The sequence below is a fragment of the Photinus pyralis genome, unplaced genomic scaffold (assembly GCF_008802855.1).
Source record: "Photinus pyralis isolate 1611_PpyrPB1 unplaced genomic scaffold, Ppyr1.3 Ppyr1.4_LG4, whole genome shotgun sequence".
Classification (NCBI taxonomy): Eukaryota; Metazoa; Arthropoda; class Insecta; order Coleoptera; family Lampyridae; genus Photinus; species Photinus pyralis.
In genome coordinates this window covers 33,891,488-33,912,554 of record NW_022170511.1, presented here as the reverse complement: position 1 = coordinate 33,912,554, position 21,067 = coordinate 33,891,488, and the positions used below count along the sequence as shown (strand labels likewise).

The window sequence follows — 21,067 nt, the reverse complement described above, 5'->3', positions numbered from 1 at the left end:
TCTAACAGCTCCATCACAATACATTTTTGACTCAGTTTTGTCCGTTCATAGAAATAAATCAAATTATATAACGCATAAAAATGTTCATTCTTACAATACTCGGAACAAAAATCAAATATATAATGATAGATTACGATTAAAAACGTCGCAAGCGGCACATAATTATTGGGGCCCTGTGTTGTATAACCGTTTACCTTCTTGTTTCCAATCTCTAAATGAACAACTCTTTTCCAAGAAACTTAAAACTTTTTTACGCGAAAATCCAATATATAACATCCAAGAGTTTTTAGATAACGACCTCAAGACTTTAACGCCTTAAGTTTTTTTTGTTGTTTGTATTTTTTTTTGTTTGTTTGTTTGTTTGTTTGGTTTAATTGTTTTATTTCTAAATGATTTTTCATGTTATTTAATATTGTTGAGGTTGTTATCTATATGTCTCATGTATTTTATGTGTTTTATGTGTTATACGATTTCGACGGACGAGTGTAAGCATTTTTTAAATGTATTAACACAATAAATTACTTACTTACTTACTTACTATTCTTCTACGATCCACCGTTATTATTCTTAATAAACTATTTATAGTGTCACGTATGTTGATGATCGGATTGGTTGCATTTTCTTCAGCTTAGAATTAAACTATTCTTGAAGCATTATTTTCTTCATGTGCAGATCTCAGGTTACTCTGAATTTCAGCGAAACTTTTTCCTTTTGTCTCAGGTAGCAAGAACACACCAAAGAGCACTCCAAGGAAGCAAACTCCTCCAAATAACCAACAGATCGTGTGCAAACCCCATGATTCATACATACTTCCAGATATCTGTAGTTGAAAAAACACAATGACCGAAGAGTAACATGTTACAACAAGGCAGCCGACTTTTTTCGTCCTTGCAGTAAAAATCTCGCCAACAACAAAATATGGCAAATACATCAGTATACCCGAGAAAACGAAAAACCCGTACATCGTTAAACACAATACTGGTAAAAATGATACCGTTTCTAAATTCATTACTCCGTCCAGATAGATATAAGCGCCCAGTCCAAAGAGAGCCACACTTGCCCCTTGCGATGACAGACAAAGCAATGGCTTTCTTCCAAGTTTGTCCACCAATAGACCACCAAATACAACTAAAACATTGTATTTAAAATTATATCCACTACTAGGGACTTTACCTGCAGGAACTTGAACAATACGAAAAAACAAGCTTGTTAGTTCATCGGACATGCTAATACTACCTGATGATGCCAAGACATGCAGGTACGCACTCATGAATGGAAGTCCACAAAAATTTACAATATTATGACCCACTAAAATTAGAATTTTTCATTCAAGATAAACGAATCAAAGAAATTACCGAACACTATCAGCAGCGCCTGTCGAAATTGCGGTGTAAGCAATGATTGTATGAACGTCAATTGGCGTATCTCCCTTTCTACAGTTTCCTCTACCTCCCTTAGTACGGGCGCCACTTCACCAGCCGTTTCCACACCTAACAATCGCATTAAATTCCTTTCCGCCGCAAATCTTCTGCCTTTCTTCATTAGGAAGTATGGAGAATCCGGCATTAAGGAGAACAGTACCAGAAAAGTTATTGGGAAAACTGCGCAACTGACTATAAGTGTTGTGTATTCCAAGTATCGACCCGCGCCAGCAAGAAACAAATTTCCAAAAATCCCGACAAACAGTGGTATTGCCCCAAGTCTTCCTCTAATGTCGTTACTTGCTATTTCGCATATGTAAATACTTATGCACTGGGGGAAACTGTCAGGTTAAAATATTAAAGCTACTGAGACACTTACGGGCGAAGAAAGTCCATCACCGACGCCGGCAATCACGCGTCCAATAACTAACATTTCCAAAGACTTAGAGATTCCTAAAACAATCCAGGACATTATTGCTAATATAGCGCCTGCTATAAGAATCTGCTTTGGTCCCAGTATTTCCAGAAGTAATACAAGGAAAACACACCCGACGATTACGCCAAAGTAGATCGTTGCAAACATCCATGCTGCATCGTCCTTAAGTTTGATGTTAAATAAAAATAATATCAACCCAATTTTATACATACGATAGTGATCGGTTTTCCAATTGGCGAATCTGATTTTAACAATAGCGATAAGGTCGGTGATCCCCATGACAAACTCGCACACTGAGATAGTTGTAGCAGACCGACTATTGTTGTAAAAGGAAAGTCACTGACGAATAGTTGTTGATTTTCGCTTACCACAAAACGCTGCAAAATACTGTAAGTATCTGGGTTTTCTTGTAATGTGTTCTTCGTTCAGCATTTCTACTACATAAGTTAGAAGGTTAGGAGTGCGTGATGAAACATTACCAAGAAAAACAATTCAAGATAAACAGGTCATTACTAGATTTATGATAACATATTTGGTATAGTACTGTATTAAAGCACACTATTTTATTAAAATTCATGGAATTGGTGTGGGATGGATGTTTGCACACAGCAAAAGTGGTCTCTGGGCCTACCTCCTAAGAGCCTAATTGTCTATTATTACAAACAAAATAATAATACTGGATAATACAGAATGGTAATTGTTTTGTAGTAACGAAATAACGATTAACGTAGTTAAATTTTTAGATTAACTTTGTCCAACTCTGCCTCTATGCCACATCGTTCTTGAAACATGAGGAACTGGAGAAAAGGTTTTGTGCATTGTCACATTCTATATAGTAAAATACCATTCAAGGGTGTCGTACCTATCTATAGGTACCTCCACCGCCCAATCAAAAATTGGTTAGTAGTTTACTTGGCACCACTATGGGCACACGATTAAAAATTTGGCACATTTTGGTCTTTACACGCAAGACTTTAGGCAATCTTAACAGTGGTTCAAAATGAAATAAATTGGTCTAGACGCACGGACACGCAGCTGGGCGAACAGATGGGCGGATGGATCAATAGATGGACAAACCATTTCAATTTTTGGAATTCTTAATGGTCTCACGAATTATAATCTAAAAATGTTTAAAAACATGAATTTAAGCGGGATATCACCAGTTGTAGACCCAATAATCTGTTCTAAATAAACGAGATAATAACCAATCAAACTGTTGGGGCAATTGTTGAAGCAAATATTAAATCTTGTTGACTATTTGTTCATGAAACGCGTCTATTTTTGGGAAATAGGTAATTGATAAACTCATTCGAGATCGAGCTTATTAGAAATACAATGTCCTTGGCCTGAGAGCGAAAGAGAGGAAAGGTCTAAATAATTTAGTCCTAGTGCATCAGTATAATGTGTTTTACAGTCTCATTGACCAAATTTGTGCATAAATTTGGATTTTACACAAATTTTCCAGCGCCGAGATCCTTCACACGAACGGACGGATGAGTAGGTATATTATATTGTCATTATATTCATAAATAGAACCGTTACTTTATTCATGCCATGCAATGCAGTCCTATATTATTTGCATTTAGTATCGTTTGGTTTGGATTAAGGTTTTATTTGCTGCTATTCGGTAATTATACAATTAAAAGAGCAGTCCGCCAGTCCTTTTTTTTCCACACATTTTTCAGAGAATAAACCCCTACTTCCGCAGCCAGCAATGTTTAAGATAAGTTGGGACATGGTTCCAGGTCCAGATAGCATCATTAGATTTATGTGTCTTATAATGAGATACGATTGGCTACAAAAGGTTTCCATTTCTGCGGTTAGATAGGTTTTTTCTAGGGTCTTTTCCTACTTCAGGGTTTATTTCGTTTTTTTAGCTACTTTCTGTACCCCATCTTCTCTTTTCTTTAGTATCCCCCTACCCCTAATCCACTTCTCGCCTTTTCCCCCATCCTCCAGCACTTCACTCCTGCTTCTCACTGCCCTTTCCACCTTCTTGCAATTCCATAACATGTGTTCTATGTTTTCTTCTTCCTCGCCACATATTCGACATTTTCTTCTCCTTGTCTCTCTTTTCAGGTCCAGATCTGAAACTCGCCATTATTTTTATTCCCTCGCATAAAAATTTTGGTAACCACTCCCTTATTAGGTTTTTGTAACCGCTATACTTCCTCTTCCTCATGCACTTTCTATCTTCACCCTTTTGTTGATGTAATTGTGCATCCACGTCCCTCATTGTCAGCTCATTTTCCATCCTTTCTCCTCCGGTCAGGTCCGTATCCATTTTCTTTCATAATATTTCCCTCTTTGTTCTTCTCACATTCCTTTTGCGTTCATCCGTGTCGTCAAGTATAATTGTTTTACCAATTCGCTTTCTTTTTCTCTCCTTTCCTCGAACCTTATACCGCCCTGCGTCCCGACGCTACCCTTATCTTCTCCATATTTGTTTCCTCCCCTAATATACAATTTTGTGTCTTTCCGTTTAGAGCCGTGATACCCGTTTATAATACCTTCTTTGTATTCCATCCACTTTCCAGTTCATCCCATTCCTTTCACCCCCATCGTACATAAGCACCTGTCTCACCATTGCATCGAATTCTTGTTCTGAAATTGTTCTTGAAACCCGCCCTCCTATTCTCCACACCTCTGTCTCATCGCAACCATACACGTATTCCTTACTTCTCTTATTTGCGCATTTGCGCCATTATTGCCTCGCATTTGGTACCCTAAATTTTAATTTCTTTTACCTTTTCTATTCTTTCTTCGCTCCATTTCTATTCTATCTCTCTTTTCCTTCCCCTCCCCCCTCCTAAATGTTATCGTCTTCGACATTTCTGCATTTAACTGTAGGTATTCCTTTGCTTTCCCAAACCACAGATTAAATTTGCGCCAATACCTTTCCATTCTTCCCAACATTTCCTTTATCTGTTCTACCTGTGTTGCCATTATCATCCATCATCTTCCATAATTTTTGCCTTTCTACTCTTCCAAACACCGCCTTTAAGTCCATGAAAAGCACAAACACCATTTACACCCTTTTTTGCAATTCCATTTCCACCAATCTGTGTAATACATATTTCCCCTCCCTTTTATGAGGCCCATTTGTGTTTCCTCCAACAACCTCTTCTCTTCCATTTCTCTTTTTAATCTTTCAGGACTTGCATAAATTCTATACCTACGGCTGTTGATGCGACCCGAAAACGTCTGTACCTAGGGAGTACCACCCATACGATACGATTATCGTGATTTTCCTATATATAGACTTTATTGCCTCCTGTTTATCCTCTTCCAAAAATCCTTTTCTGTTTTTATTTCCTTGATCTACGTATACATTCTGTTTCACCATCTTTTGTTTACATTTTCTTTTGCATTTCTTTCTGTTCTCTCATTTCCCCTCTTCTTTTTTTCGCAATCATTTCTCTATTTGTACATTCTCTGTTCTTCCACCCCTGTCTTTTTTCTGTTCCATCTCCTTCAGGTATTTGTCCCCACGTTACAGAGCTGGGCAGTATTCGATTTTGTAAATACTTTTCAGTACCTATTCAAATCCTTTAAAGTATTCAAATACTTTGTAATTAAATACTTTTATGGAAGCTGTATTTGTATTTGTAACTCAAATACTTTTACAAATATTTAGCATTGGAATACTTCGCAAGGTCCTTCCTTTTTTTACCAAACATCGACTACTCCAAAATTTCTCGGGAAAACACTTTTTCTTATTAATTTTGGTGCATAGAATCCAAAACAATTCGCACTTTTTCGATCAGACTTCTCAATCAAAAGTTATAGGCAAAAAACCAATTTCGACAAAAAATTCAAAGGGCTGTAACTCATGATCTAGTAGCCCAATCTTGGAACTGATCGAAATTATGGATTCTACAGGCCACATTCTATAAGAAAGTTTTTTCCGGGTCGATCTGACACAATTTTTCTTTCGGGCCTCAAAAAAAGGCAGTGTATAACCTTCCTTTTTACCAAAAATTGACTGCACCAAAATTTCTCGGGAAAAAACTTTTTCATATTAATTTTGGTGCGTAGAATTCAAAACGATTCGTACTTTTTCGATTAGACGTCTCAATCAAAAGTTATGGGCAAAAATCCAATTTCGCCAAAAAATTCAAAGGGCTGTAACTTTCGATCTAGTAGCCCGATCTTGGAACTGTTTGAAATTATGGATTCTGCAGGCCACATTCTATAAGAAAATGTTTTTTCCCGATCGATCTGAGACAATTTTTTTTCGGGCTTCAAAAGAAGGCAGTGTATAATAATCTTCCTTTTTTATCAAAAATCGACTGCACCAAAATTTCTCGGGAAAACACTTTTTCTTATTAATTTTGGTGCGTAGAATCCGAAACAATTCGTACTTTTTCGATCAGACTTCTCAATAAAAAGTTATAGACTAGAAACAAATTTCGAAAGAAAATTCAAAGAGCTGTAACTTTTGAACTAGTAGCCCAATCTTGGAACAGATTGAAATTATGGATTCTACAGCCCACATTCTATAAGAAAATGTTTTTTTCCCGATTAATTTTGGTGCGGTGAATCCAAAACGATTCGTACTTTTTCGATTAGACGTCTCAATCAAAAGTTACGGGCAAAAAACCAATTTCGACAAAAAATTCAAAGGGCTGTAACTCATGATCTAGTAGCCCAATCTTGGAACTGATCGAAATTATGGATTCTACAGGCCACATTCTATAAGAAAGTTTTTTTCCGGGTCGATCTGACACAATTTTTCTTTCGGGCCTCAAAAAAAGGCAGTGTATAACCTTCCTTTTTTACCAAAAATCGACTGCACCAAAATTTCTCGGGAAAACACTTTTCCTTATTAATTTTGAATTGAAAGTATTCTGCCCAGCTCTGAATCCATATTCAACAAACAAACTTAATCTACACACTTTCGCAGGACATGTATGGGGACAATGTCTCGTGGCGCCACAGCAACTTTCGGATCCATGTGATTGGGGTTGGAGAATCTCGAGTGAAGATCAAGAATGGAAGCCTGTTTGGACTTGAAAACCTCCAGTTCAAGAAGCTCCTGTAATCTTAGTAAAATGTGGATGTAAGAAAGGTTGCACACAAAGATACTGCAGCTGTGCCAAGTCCGACATGCCCTGCACCGAATTGTGCGACTCCGGAGGCGAGTGTTCTCAAGATAGGGTTCAATAATTTTAGTGCCATAGTTATCGTTAACTTTCCTTTCAGCGTTGTAATGTCTCAATAAATATTTTAGAGCATAGTTAAACTGTATAATACTCAATACAGCAGCCAAAAGAAGTCTCCGTCACGATTTGATTGTCCGCACTGTTAAAAGCGCCTTAAAAATATGCAAACCACGTGAAATACCCTAAATAAATTCTCTCTGGGTATTTGACAATTCCCTTCAACCTTCCTAGATGTAAGAAAGTACAAAACTAGTGTCTAGAACATCCTCTGAAAGTTTCATAAAGTTGTCACAAAATGCAAGGTTGAAACCTATAACCCCCGCACTAAACTGAAGACTATCATATCATTTGTGAATTCAATTTCCCTATCTTCCTTGAATACCAATTCATTTTTAGGACTCATTAATTTAATTCATTCAAAGTATATGGAATTAGCGACGTTCCAAGTCTCAAGCTGAATTAAGTTTAAATAATTTCATCTCCTGTTATAATTCATTTGGAATTGAAGATATGCACCACTCGTCCTACATTCATACTTCCTTATTCTTTGTTTTGATATATGATAACTCTCTGTACACTGCTTTGTAGATAATCTGTGACAATTTGCATTTAAATTGACGCATATTAGTCAGATGTTTATTGGAAATGATTTTAAACTAACAATAACTGTACTGTAATGGGCTATCTCAAACATTATTGAACTTTGTTATAATAATGATTAATATTTAACATATTTAATAACTGCAATAAATGAGGTTGGTAACCACATCTAACAACTTTATCTCCAATCTTAAAGAAATATAACACCAACTCTTGAAAATTAAGAAATATATCTTCCAATTTCTTAAAGTTCGGATGCATAAAAACCCCTTTCACGGATATCCAAGATCGCGAACGGAGATAATCGTAAAACTTTAATATCACAATAAATATTTTGTGCAGTACCTTCTGAATCGGGGCCGATTTCTGTTTGAGAAGGCACCTGAAATGCAAACATGAAGAGCGAATTTAGTACTCGGTCACTTACATAAAATGAATATTTTTAATATAGCTTGTATGCAACGCGTACAGTTGATCTATATTTGTAACGGACTGAAGATGGTTTTCGAAGATTTCCCAACTACTGAAAAGGACTTCGCCGAGAATGTAATTTTGCAAAGTTTGGATAAAGTGTGTCATAATGTGCCTGCACTGATGTAGTTTTCTGTATTGGGGCGACGTCATGAGAACCAAATTTCTTGATTCAGTTTCCTTCAGCAGCGTTTTCAAGTCCTGAAAGAAAGCGTCATTATACGCCCATACACAGGGTGGCTCTCTCCGTGAGCGACAAAGCTGCAGGGCCTAAGGAGGCTAATGGGCAATATTTTGATGTAAATGACAAATAGTTTTACCCAAATTTCTAGGAAGACACACTTACACATTCTAAAGCTGTGTCGCTCACGTAAATATCTAAAGCATTTACCTGAAATACATTTTGTAAAACCCAAGAAATTCGATGCAATTTCAATAGGAACTTAAAAACTTCATCATACTTCGCAATGGTGTCGGAAGGTAAAAGGATGTTGAGAGGCCAAGAGGTCTTGTACGTTAACGAGATGCAATCGAACACGTCCGGATCACCCAAATCGAACACTTGGGGCAATGCGTTAATGCGAAATGATAAAAACTGAGAGTTATTTTGCAGCTTTGTCGAGTAGTCGAGCGCCTTGTACACCAAGACCGTTAGCGTATGGACGTTAATGAGATCAATCGGGAAATTTACGTCGTACAGTCTTATAAAGAGATTTTCTGTGATATTCCTTCCGAACTCGCCGTCCAACAAAAAGAAGAAGTTTCGCAAACTGGTCAGATGCTTCAGGTACTGCTGATCGTTGATGAAAAATTTTAACAGCTCATTTGTTACTAACTTCAATTGAGCGCTGAGTGGAAAGAGAATGCTCTGCTGTAAATAGAGCTTTAGGCAGTTCGTCGATACAGCCTTGGCGTCCTTATTCGAAATGCTCTTCTTTAACACGCGACTTTCCACCTCGTTGTGTAAATTGAAGGCGGATTTACGATTTTCAAAGTATATCGCCTGGTCCTGTTTCACAAATTCAAAGCTGAAGCCCTGCGTGTCAAAATCCGCGTCGAAATCTGTGGCGGTCGCCGTTTCGCAGGTGTCGATTTCGGGCCTGTCAAAATTAATGGTCGATCTGCTGGGAGTGGTCACGCTGCTACTGAGAGGGGTGGAGTCTATTGACATTGGCGATACCTTATCTAATTCGAATTTGGGGCTTTTGCACGGTTTCGTTTCACTTACTTTGGCCTTCAATAAAGTGGTGTCACTTTTGCTATTCAGCTTGCTGAAATCCAAACAGAGCTTCTCCTGTTTCTTGTTAGCCCATCTCTTAGTCATGTTACTCTCGTTGCCATTATCAGTATCGATATTTTTATTCAAGAAGTTTTCATTGTCGCAAATACTGCCAAATAAAATTTTTTGCTGCTCGTTAAGGTAATTAGTGTTGGAAAAGCAATCGCTACTAATCATCATGCGATTTCGATTAAGCTCTAACGAACTCAAGGGTGCACTTATATTACGATTGTTAACTGTCGGAAGCTCTATACCGAACTCGGACGACAACACTTTTAACTTGTTTCTTTGGGCCTCGGTTAATTGCGTAGTTCCGCTTTCGATCGTCTTCTTCTCCGGCAGCAGGGGTCCTGTAATTATATTCATTTCGACAGCCATTACTTTTGCTTTATTTCGTTTGGCGATTTCAAAATTTTCGTTCGCAATGCTTTTGACTGTATTCGTTTCTTCTGCCTCTTTAGGTTCGGAGGTTTGAACAGAATTTGCATTTATGTCGTTTAAATTGGGTTCAAGCAAGGAACCATCGCTTCTCGCCAGAACGTAGTCGCTAGACGATTCCGCGACTTCTTCGTGCGTGGAGAGGTAGGTGTCGCTGTCGTCGGGCGTACTTTTCTCCTCCAATGTGTCTTCTACCTCGACCTTTTCGCATTTGGGAGCGGGCGGATTACCGAGATCTAATATTTTTCGCAAGTTTTGCGAACGTTTTTCAAAGTGTAATCGTCTAACTTCAGATGCTTCATATAATTTGTTATAATACTGGATTAGATCATTACTGAAACAAATAATTACTTTAATACGAGCGATCCAGTTACACTATCATCAATAACTCAAAAACATTACACACGGCCCCCACTAATCGACCGTTGATATCAATAGGAGCAAAAAATTTAGCAATTTTACTTTAGAATTACAACAGAAATTTTTCGAATTTATATTTTGATAAGCATACGAAAATTTACACGTGTACCGGTTCATAGTGAACTTGAACAAAGATATGTCTGGCGATAACGAGTCATATCAAGGAACGTAATGCGGGAATCGAGCGCGATCTCTTCACCACCAAAAAAACGATGATTAAAATCTTCTTTTGCTATTTAAAACCATTTCTCTATCTTTTTCTTTCTGAACCATCTCCTTTATCAAAATTACTGCGTCGTCGAATAACTACTGTGTTTACGACCGTAAAACCTGCTTAATTATCTTACGCATCGATACAGAAACTTCTTATCGCAACGACCGGAGATAACAATTAAAACGCGATTATTTAAACAAAGTTACGAATCATTAAATATAATTAATAACTCTGCAAATACCCACGTTGCTACAAACCTTCAAGCAATTAAGTCGTGAGCATGCAAAGGCGACTTTCCTTTAAAAACCTCAGAAAATTGTGGCGCCCAACGTGGGGCCACAACAAAACAAGACACTTACGATTCCTCCTCGATAATTTTATTATACAAATTCTCTATCCAAATATTCTGACGTAGCATTTTCATGTTCGCGTCGAGTTCGTCGGCGCGTTTCGTCTGTTTCTCACGCATCGCCTCCGTATACTCGTCCTGCAACACTTTCATCTCGGACTGACGCCTTTCAATTTCTTTCTCAGACTCTTGCCGTCTCTCAACTGAAATCGTAGAATCGATTATCGTGTACTTTCATTGGCGTTACTTACGCTCGATTCTGCTCAAAGTCGCGACGCGTTTCTTCGCGATCAAGTTGAGATAAGTGTGATTTTTCTCGCGAGAGAGATTAATCACTTGCGAGAGGGAGACTCGAGGGCCGCAAACCGCCGTGGCCTCCAAGTAATACGAGTAATTGTTGCGTTCAGCTACGGAAAGCTGGTCGGCCATTAAACAGCAGCTGATAATTTCCGGCCGTTTCTCCATTATATACATGCACAGCGGAGACTAAAATGGGAGATGAGAGTGGAGACATTTTTATCACCCGCTTACTCACATTAGGCACGCAGAGTTTCAACAAATTCATCGCTTTTCCACACAGTAAAACGTCTGTAGTTAAGTTTTCGATGAAATCAGGTACGATATCGTGTCTTAAAGTGTAACTTCGAGTCCAGTACGTGCGACCTCTTGTTGTAATATACTTTGGATGCACATTTATAAAAAATTCTCCATACGGGTCGTGTATAGAGCCGTGCAAAAGCCACTGTTGCAAAAATCGACTGTAACAATTTCTTTACAACATAAACCGTTAGCAGCTAGATCTGTTACCTGAAGTAAACCTGACAACAAGGATAGAGTATCGAGTAAAGTACCATTATGAGATTCGTATCTGTAAGACTCATAACCTGCTGGAAGAGATAATTGAGTAAGGCGACCCCATGTGGAATAGTCATGGATTTCTTATATGGGCCGACCTTACAAATCGAAGCTAATGCGGTTACGTACTTTCTTAACTGCCTCGTATGTTGGTGCAGCATAAGTAAATTGAATGAGTTGGGAATAGACAAAATGGCCAGTCGGTAGTATGACAAATAGCGCTTTATGCTTTCACAAAGCTCCTACAAGTCGGCAATTAGTATTTAGGGTAATTACAAGAGGGAATGCTAAGACTGCACAGATACGCTCACGCCCCGTGTTTCTTGCGAGACCATTTTTGAAAAGGTCGTTTTTAATTTAAATTGAGAAGTAGTCGCTTATGCCCAAGCCTTAGCTAAAAGTAATTGTAATTGCTCCTTAGGTTATAGCTCGTTGAATGGATCTTACATTTTTTGCTTGTCTATTAAAGTACGTGGTAAATAAATAAAGTGGTATTCGTATATCCAAAATGTAATTTGGATAATTCAGATAAAGCGGTAAATTTAAATATCCCATCAAAATTGATATGTTAACTGAATTATATCTTCAAATCAATAAACACTGTCAAATGCAAGATACAACGTCTGCTTTATTTATGATGCAAACGTTATAGGTAATAAACAATGTCAAGTTTCGATTCGTAACGGAAAATTCTATCTTAAATGTAATATACAATTTAAATGGATATTCTAATGCCAAATTCAACTATAAATAACCCCAAAACCTTACGAACAACGTTATAAACAATTGTTCAGAGAAGCGCAAACGCAATTCAGTTTATTTAAATAGATAGAATTCAAACGTACCTTATCCCAAATAGCTGATGTAACTGTGACTTCACGGGAAATGCAGGTAAACGATTTCGGCCATGGAAAAGTATAATGACAACAAAGGCAGAATTATTATTAATAAAAACATATTTATTTACTGTAACGTTTGGTTGGAAATTTTTTATACATGGTAATTCAAAAATACATATTCAGGTACCATCTCAGCACCTATGTGATGTTACCTTGTCCGAATGCCTTTTGTTAAACAGCAGTTCTCGGCTACATAAATTCATATAATTTCGACCTTTTCACCTAAAGTATAAAGCATTTTTGTAGGATGAAAAAAGACCTTTCAAATGAGGTCAAGGCCAACGTAAATTAGTTTACAGACTGACTGAGCCTATCTCTTTAGTCTTAGTCTCACGACAAATTACTTACAAAAAATATGTAACCATTATTCGTCTCCTTTAAAGTGAAGGGATTTTGCGAACACAGAGCATCTAAACCTTTATAGCACCTACTGCAAAACACGAGATCATCAGAATACGACTTCAAGGCACCTGGACTTAGCCCCTCAACGGATATCCCAGGCTTAATCATCATTTCCCCATCGGCCTTAACAAGAAAGCTTTTTGCTTCGATGCCGACTACAAAGTAAAATAACACCTACATCGTCCCAACAGTTGTGCAAACCTAATAAGTATTTAATATCTCGCACGAATCTCTGCGAGGTTAAAACGTTCCGCGCGTCCGGTTTCGGGGTGCCCCACCTTTCCACCTGTGAGGACAACTTACAGACCCATGCGGTCGTTTCAGGAATGGACTCGCATAAGAAGGGAAACTCCCTTTTAGTGCACGAATATCCGAATTCCTCCCATGTTCGTTGAGCACTAGGAGGGCTCCTGGACGCCACCTCCCAGATGTTTAAATCTACAAGAAAAACTTGAACAAAAACATAGTGCAGAAGTACAGTACTTTGGTCAGAAACATTCATCTCCTCGGCACATTTTATAGCTTCCTGTACTTTTTTGTGGCTTATGAAGTCATTGGCACTCTTATGATGTGATGTCCTATACACTACCCTTCGATTACCCATTTTAAACATGTCACTATCATAACCCGGGATCCCATACAAAAGCTCGTCGTCGCTAAGATGAAATTTACTATTATCAAACGCTGGGAATAGCAAAGGTTTGCTAAATTTGCCTTCCAACTCACGATTGAGACTCTTCTCCTTAAACAGATTTTACAGAACGATAATGCAGTCACTTTACGATAACTTACCATTATCGAATCATCTCCTTTTGGTACGGATCTGAGGTGCAATAAGCACATCATAATGTTACAATTTACTTGATCATCAAATACATTTAGATTTTCCAATTTCTCGCAACAATTCCTAATTTTTCTAGCTTGATCTGTTAAACTATAGTCGGACTTTAAAATGTATTCCCACGCAAGTAAGTGGCACACTGGATCATTATTGCCTTCCAATTCCAACGAGTCAACTGCAAAATTAAGTTAGCGGATAATATAGATACAAGAAATCCTCGTACCCGAGCTGGTATTTCTCGAAAGCAATATTTCGTAGCATTTTTTGCGCAGCTTCTTGATATTTTCGCCTGAGCGACCTGAATTTTGGTTTAAGGAGGCGTACTTTTCGCATAATTTTGTTATTAAATCGTAAATACTGTCTAAATTACAATCCATTTTGTTCAAATCCCAAATTTGTTTATTTACATTCTGACAGTTAAATTTTAAATTACACAAATGTCAAAACATAACCACAAAAACAAGAAAAACTGAATGCAGCCAGTTGTCTGTGGAACTAGGAAGTGCCTATTGAAACGACATAAATCCTAACAAAAATTTTGGCCTTTTCAAAGAAATATGGATTTGTGAGAACTCCAGTTCTCTCAGGCTCCCGAATCGGCTTTGTAAAAAGCATTCAAAGCTCTGGAAATTGATTGATGCTCTAAAATTAGTTTTCCTACTAAACCCTTTCCAGAACTTTGTTGGTTGTTCCAAAAGTGGGAGTCTATAAAACTCAGGAAAACATCTAGATTGCTTTGGCAAATTCCTATCAAACTTTGAAAAAGACTTTGCGAGTGCTGTTAATTAGGTGGCTATAAAGTGATGGAAAGAACCTTTGGGAGAGTATTAGAGAGTGGACCTGGGAGCTTTTGATTCCTCTGGTAAGGATTTAAAAGGCATTCCGAAGTATTTCAGAAGACCAATATGATTTTCAGGAACTTCTTATACGTGATCTAGAACCATAAAAAGCTTTTCGCCCACCTTCTAGAACTAGGTAAGCCTAGGAAATACCCAAAAAAGGGTACAAAAATCCACAGAATAAGCCTAAAGGTATATGAAGAACGGTTGTGTTTTAGAGGAAACGTATATAGAACCATATTGTTATATGAACCAAGATAGAACGTTATGGGAAGAGTTTAGCTTTAAAAATGCGAAAAAGCATTGATATGCTTTGGCAAGGTGCTTCAAAGTTATTGAAAACGTCGCTGAACTATTCTCGAAAATCCATCAGGTTGCTTCGAAAAATCTTCTAAGGATCGATCTGAATACAGCTTAGGCATTTTGAGATCTTCCAACGCTTTACAGGGTTTTTTAAAGGAAAGAACATAAGGGTCTCGAGAAAACAATAAAAAAATCCAAAACTATCCAATATGCTGTTAAAATTTGTCCAGATTAGTAGGAGTTGTAGATTGCAAGTACTTGCGACAGCATTCTAACGATAACCATAGACGAATCTCATATGACTATGGATAATATGTTTATGACGCAAACCCCTTAGACGCTATTTAAGAAAGAGAAGGAGCTAAAAAACTCTATAAACTGCAGTGATTTTTCGGGAGTGACTTTATAAAGACAGTGTGGTCATACAGGTGTTATCTTCTATTGGGACTTGGGAGATCCGCCACTATGTTTTGACCATATACACCGGATTGTTAGAAATTAACCTGGAAACTAAGTGATGAATTAATCTTGTTGGACACAATTGTCACAGCTACAGTGACTTTATAGAGACAGTGGCGACAACAGGGTATCTCGTTTTTGATTGGTCGTTGGTTCCGGTCGCCATATTGGAGCTAAATTCCAAACTGGCCAATAGAAAACCTTCAAAACGACGCGGTACACTCCGTGCTATAATTATTAATTATACTGTTTTGACAGTGTCACCTGTAATTGTCACGGCTTCATGTTACTAGTTTTCTTGTATTTGCTTTATTTTACGTTTTCCGTCTCCAGTTTTATATAAACTCGATTTTTAAAGACGCATATAGTTTGGATTTATTACGATATTATAAGGTATGTAATCCGCTTAGTGTTTTTAGATGTAAAACTGTGCCTAACCTTACGACAGGTAATTGATGTAAAATTTTTTTCAGAAGCCCTAAATACCTAATGAGTTTAGATAGAAAACTGGTTAGAGAAGCAGCTTATCCGAAATTTAGCAGCAAATTCAATTGTGATCGTAAATACGCTTGAATTGGTTTCATGTTTGCTGGAGCACATGGAATATTGATCTCTTGTACTCCGTGGACTAGATCAACGTGTTTTGTCTTCCATTTAAGAGACTAAAGAAATACTTTTAAGTCCGGAAGGAGCAACACGCGACAGGGGACAAGAAGTGACAGAAGACACTGAAATGTCAAACACAATTTAATGATTATTTATATGTACATTTTGGATATTGCACCATATGTCATACTTATTATACCGTTTTCCATATACCCATACCTTTTTGAATTTGGGAGGCATTTGTTTTCCCATAGGTTGTTCTGCAAAGCTTTAAACGATCATTTCTGCGCCGTTCGTTTTGAACAAGAATCTTTACTTAAATGAAACTGACATTTATTATTCTACGCTCACAATTTGACATGACAAGGTATATTGATCTTACAATCAATTTTTTAGCTCCAATATGGCGGATTATGATAAGTTGTCGCCACTGTCCTTATAAAGTCACTGTAGTCACAGCATTATTGTAACCATAGCAAAATTTAATAATTTGGGTAAACCAATCAGATCAATGGTAAATTGAAAAAAAAAACATAGCGGACATGGCTATTCTGTCTGTATACAGTTACTGTACTATAAAGCCCTCTCTGAAAGATATTTGAAATACGCTGTAAAACATGTAATGGGTTTTCTAAAATGTTCTATGCTCCTACCAGAATCTTCTAGCAACTAAATATTTTGCACCATTGTGTATTAAATAAGTCATCAGAACTTTCACATAAGTGCAATTGAACTATCTGTAGAACGACTTGGAACTACTATGCAACACAAAGGAACTATTAACCTTACTTCTTGAGCTTTTCTCGTATCACAACCAAATGTGTGGCTTTTCTACTGTGTGATTAAAGTCTTCTATCCGTATTTCTGAAACCACGACCATATCAGTGTAAACTTTGACCATAATAAGGTTATGTGGTTATCTTTGACCTTTAAACATAAATAGTCAAGGTCTCCAACTAGGCATCCCAACAACTAAGTTTGCATTAATTTCATTGACCCGCAGGTTTTTCATTACAATAAGTAAATGTGAGATGTCTGTCCAAAATTTAGCAGATAATGAACACCCTAAACACTTGATTCCGGAACTGTGTAGGCAATTTTACCATTTAGGGTGGGTAACTGGAACCGGTAGGTAAATGTGGTATTATATTATTCGCTTACATAAATACCTTCACTAGGTGGTGGCATCAGTATTAAACATGGTGAGAAGATATATATTGCTCCTTCCGGAGTACAAAAGGAAAGGCTGCAACCAATTGATATGTTTGTGCAAGATATCAACGGAAAAGACCTAGAATTACCACCTCCAGAAAAAAAATTGAAGAAAAGCCAGTGTACGCCGTTATTTATGTGTGCATATACTCAAAGGAACGCAGGTGCAGTTATACACACTCACTCAAAAAATGCACTCCTCGTCACAATGCTGTTTCCGGGAAAGGAGTTTAAGTGTACTCATTTGGAGATGATTAAAGGTATAAAAAACGCCAAGCTGGGAAGGAATTACAGATACGACGAAGAGTTGGTTGTACCAATTATCGAAAACACTCCTTTTGAGGAGGATTTAAAGGATCGAATGGCCGAAGTCATTGCAGAGTATCCAGAAACATGTGCAGTTCTTGTTAGACGACATGGGGTATGTATTATGTACTAACATCATCTACTTCAGCGCCTTCAATTTTAGATATATGTTTGGGGTGATACCTGGCAACAAGCTAAAACAATGACCGAGTGTTATGACTACCTGATGGATGTTGTAATTCATATGAAGCAGCTTGGTTTAAATGCTAACTTGAAGCCAGAAGAATATGAACTATTATATCAGAAAACAAATTCCTTAAAGCACTAGTGGTATACCTAAATATTCATTACAATGTAAAATTTGTCATAATTTGTGGCCATAATTGTTTAACAAAGTACCCTCATGTCGACCGCGCGCGTGCGGGGTAACATGCCAAACAAGCTTTTCTCTCTTTGAGGGCTTTTGTTTTACTTCTTTCATGTGTTTCGGAAAAAAATTTTGCCATTGTCAATTGTGTTTATTTGATCCCATTGTGCGACCCGGATAGTTTTCATGTTCATGTTTGTGCATGTTTTCGCACCAAAGGATTATGTAAGGTGTTAATGAAAATTTGTGTAGTCAATTCTTTGGGAATTTAGATTTTTTATTGGGACAGAAAGAATCTGGTTTTGCTCCATGCAAAGTTAACTTATAAAAAGGCACTGTTCAAAGAAACCACAAACTGTTTACGCCTATATGTATATAATATTTAAATAAAACAATTATCAGGCTTTATCACAAATATTGAGTCATATCAATATTCAGAAAAATTAATATGCGAAAAATATTAACATAAAGGAACTTTATATTTAATGCTGATAGTTAAAACCCCCCAAAACTTGTACTTTTTTCATAAAACAGCATATAAGCTGTACTTTGTAAGACTTCTTCAATTGTTGCTTCTCGAATTTCTACATCAGAAGTATAAAACCACCTAAAATACGAATTGCTATAACTCCACTAAAATTTTGTTAAATCTTACTTAGTATTTTGGTGTCCACGTCTGTAAGTAATAAAATGACCTGAGTGCGCACTACCTGTATGTACAACTACAGCAGCAAGCTGATACACATTACGCCATTCAGCCGCTTTATCACAAAAGGAAGCAGCTCCCCATGCCGAAGGCATGCTGTTAGATAAAGGACTTCCTCCTTCACTTGTACTTGTGTACATCTACGTCAAACCATTCACTACAATGAGGCAACTACTTACTACTCACCGAGGTTGTAAGCTTCCTTTGGTTCTGGGCTTGCAAGAAAGTGTACGGAGCTAGTGATAACCTAATAGGAAATTGAACATAGTCCTGTCTTTTTGACATGGCCCCCGTCTGCCACATATTCCGCGAAATGTGAATACAAAGACATAAAGGTAGCTGGAAATACACGTAGGTAATCACAACACTTCTCAGGTACAGCGAAAATTTACCTTCCCAAAATTTAGCACTTTTATTTGCTTGGAATAAATTGGAGTTGACGTGGGATCTCGCCCTTCGTTACAACCTTCACATTGAACATCCAAGACCACTTCGGGAGTGACAAAATTCGTCAGAAGTTGATGTAACTTGTGACGACCCCATCCCAAATCGCCCATACCAGATGGAAGGGGCAAGGACAAACTTTCAAATTTATCATAACGGACGGCAGACTAAAATAATCCTTTATTTTACTTCAACTTTCACTTGATGAAAATACCTTATGACTACACTCGGTACACCTCAGCTGACTAGTTAAAGTTCCACTAAATGGATGTGATAAACTTTGAACGGGCGGTCCTGCTAGTAACTGCAAGGAACGGCAGGACCTAGAAATCCACCTGTATCGATGGTTGGCACCACCCCGCCAAGATAAATTGCTCGGACGACACAGGTCATTTAGAGACATTACACTTCCCATACTTTCAACTTCTGAGCTTTCCGGTTCTACGTCCGGATTACCGATGTCGCAGATTTCCAGTGCGTGAGAGAGACAACCGGCCTGAAACAGTACACTCTAAGAAGTGACACAACCGGAATATACCAGACCTTTCTAGAGGTTTTCTGCATCTCTTCGTCCAGAGTGGTGAGTAGCACATTGAGTAGTTCATGTGCATCCTGCTCGCCGGCCGGTATCACCCATCCCAATCGTTTTAGTGCATTAATGATCGCAGATGGAGCAAACGATGTCTCCTGAACAGATTTATGCGTCCCATTTATAACTATGAAAGAAAATCTTAAAACTTGTCATTATAATGGCTTCAAACCTGATAAGACTGTTGACAGTGTCACTCGCAAACTAGTATCTTTGGCAGATGAGTCGATATCAAGCCAACAGACGAATTGCGAACAAGCCGCAAGAGCGTGTAACACCGAATTTAAAAAGCACGTCTGTCCCAAGTTTACCAATCCGGCTAGGCGACCGCGACCGCGTCCAGAATGTGTCGCGGGCCCCCAGAACACGAAAGCACCAACAACTGCTGCCGCTGTTAATCCTGCAGCCACTAATAGTTTCTCAGATTCCATTTGCTTACTATGTAGGCATTGTTGAGAGGTATTTTGTGAAAGTTTCCGTTGTTACTTAAAATTTTGAAATATTTTTGTTTTTGGTTTATGAACCTTTCCACTTTCGGTTTCGATTTATGTCGAATCAATAGTCACTTCCAATCTAGAATACAAGTTTCAGAGACACTTCCTAAGTGGTTGCGTTCAATTACTTTTACTCCATGATCAACAAGGCGTGACAGTTGTTCCTACTTTACTACAAACGCAGTCTAAACTTCGTTTAAATTAACGCAATGGATTAAGACATATGATTAGTGGAAATTTGACAAAACGTCAAATTTCAACCAATCCTCGACCGTAATCCACTGGTTAACTCCAAGCTAGGTTTAAACTGTCTTTGTGCAACCGCCCCTTACTATAGGTATTGGAACAGTGGTGACAACTTGTCATAAACCCCCTTCGACTGCAATATTGGGGTTAACTTAAACAAGGTAGCATAGGACCTCGCAAAAAAAGGGTACACTATACCAAAGTTTAGCAATTTAGCCTCAACATGGCGACCGGCAACGCTATAAACCTGAGCTATAAACACACATCAAACCAGTGGCGTATTTACGTCTAAAGTCACTAAAATCTAAATATTCTGTAGTATTCAGTATTCACTATTCAGTGAGTGATCAGTGTTGGCAGTCAACGATTTGGCTATTCGGCATCGATCGGCAATTCGCTACATTGATGCCCAAAATAACAAATAGGTATCAGGTACTTAGTACTGCTATTGAGGTGAGGTACCTGCGTCCTGCCTTTCACGAAATGACGAAAATAAGAATTTTAAATTTTAAAAACAGGAATTTTTTTTGCCCATAACTTTTTATTGAGACGTCTAATCGAAAAAGTACGAATCGTTTTGGATTCTACGCACCCAAATTAATAAGAAAAAGTTTTTTCCCGAGAAATTTTGGTGCAGTCGATTTTTGGGAAAAAAGGAAGGTTATACACTGCCTTTTTCTTTGCCCAGAAAAAAAATTGTCTCAGA

General features: G+C 37.8%; 4 protein-coding genes across 5 annotated transcripts; 1 reads left to right on the top strand and 3 right to left on the bottom strand.

Moving 5' to 3' along the window:
• Nucleotides 1–439: 439 nt before the first annotated feature.
• LOC116168795 (facilitated trehalose transporter Tret1-like) lies at nucleotides 440–2,325 on the bottom strand. The gene is made up of 6 exons (XM_031484781.1): nucleotides 2,226–2,325; nucleotides 2,070–2,173; nucleotides 1,801–2,019; nucleotides 1,356–1,752; nucleotides 1,174–1,308; nucleotides 440–1,128 (listed from the first exon to the last, which is right to left on the bottom strand). Exons 1-6 carry the CDS (start codon nucleotides 2,287–2,289, stop codon nucleotides 635–637), a joined length of 1,413 nt encoding a protein of 470 aa, XP_031340641.1. The 5' UTR covers nucleotides 2,290–2,325; the 3' UTR covers nucleotides 440–634.
• Nucleotides 2,326–7,655: 5,330 nt separating this feature from the next.
• Nucleotides 7,656–14,555, bottom strand: LOC116168753 (gamma-tubulin complex component 6-like). Its single transcript, XM_031484732.1, has 12 exons — nucleotides 14,014–14,555; nucleotides 13,742–13,965; nucleotides 13,433–13,691; nucleotides 13,151–13,387; nucleotides 12,896–13,104; nucleotides 11,601–11,890; nucleotides 11,329–11,551; nucleotides 11,045–11,279; nucleotides 10,804–10,996; nucleotides 8,485–10,144; nucleotides 8,050–8,294; nucleotides 7,656–8,004 (listed from the first exon to the last, which is right to left on the bottom strand). Exons 1-12 carry the CDS (start codon nucleotides 14,165–14,167, stop codon nucleotides 7,716–7,718), a joined length of 4,218 nt encoding a protein of 1,405 aa, XP_031340592.1. The 5' UTR covers nucleotides 14,168–14,555; the 3' UTR covers nucleotides 7,656–7,715.
• Nucleotides 14,556–16,776: 2,221 nt separating this feature from the next.
• Nucleotides 16,777–18,027, top strand: LOC116168742 (methylthioribulose-1-phosphate dehydratase-like). 2 transcript variants are annotated; one of them, XM_031484713.1, is made up of 4 exons: nucleotides 16,777–16,945; nucleotides 17,001–17,125; nucleotides 17,176–17,630; nucleotides 17,679–18,027. In XM_031484713.1, the coding sequence occupies exons 2-4, from the start codon at nucleotides 17,029–17,031 to the stop codon at nucleotides 17,841–17,843; spliced, it is 717 nt and encodes a 238-aa protein (XP_031340573.1). In that variant the 5' UTR covers nucleotides 16,777–16,945; nucleotides 17,001–17,028; the 3' UTR covers nucleotides 17,844–18,027. The 2 variants fall into 2 exon arrangements, with proteins under 2 accessions (XP_031340573.1, XP_031340572.1); XM_031484712.1 differs by having other exon boundaries at nucleotides 16,778–17,125.
• Nucleotides 18,028–18,240: 213 nt separating this feature from the next.
• Nucleotides 18,241–20,182, bottom strand: LOC116168741 (ubiquitin carboxyl-terminal hydrolase 30 homolog). The gene is made up of 7 exons (XM_031484711.1): nucleotides 19,794–20,182; nucleotides 19,576–19,748; nucleotides 19,247–19,528; nucleotides 18,981–19,199; nucleotides 18,775–18,927; nucleotides 18,538–18,728; nucleotides 18,241–18,489 (listed from the first exon to the last, which is right to left on the bottom strand). The coding sequence occupies exons 1-7, from the start codon at nucleotides 20,050–20,052 to the stop codon at nucleotides 18,378–18,380; spliced, it is 1,389 nt and encodes a 462-aa protein (XP_031340571.1). The 5' UTR covers nucleotides 20,053–20,182; the 3' UTR covers nucleotides 18,241–18,377.
• Between the last annotated feature and the right edge of the window lie 885 nt (nucleotides 20,183–21,067).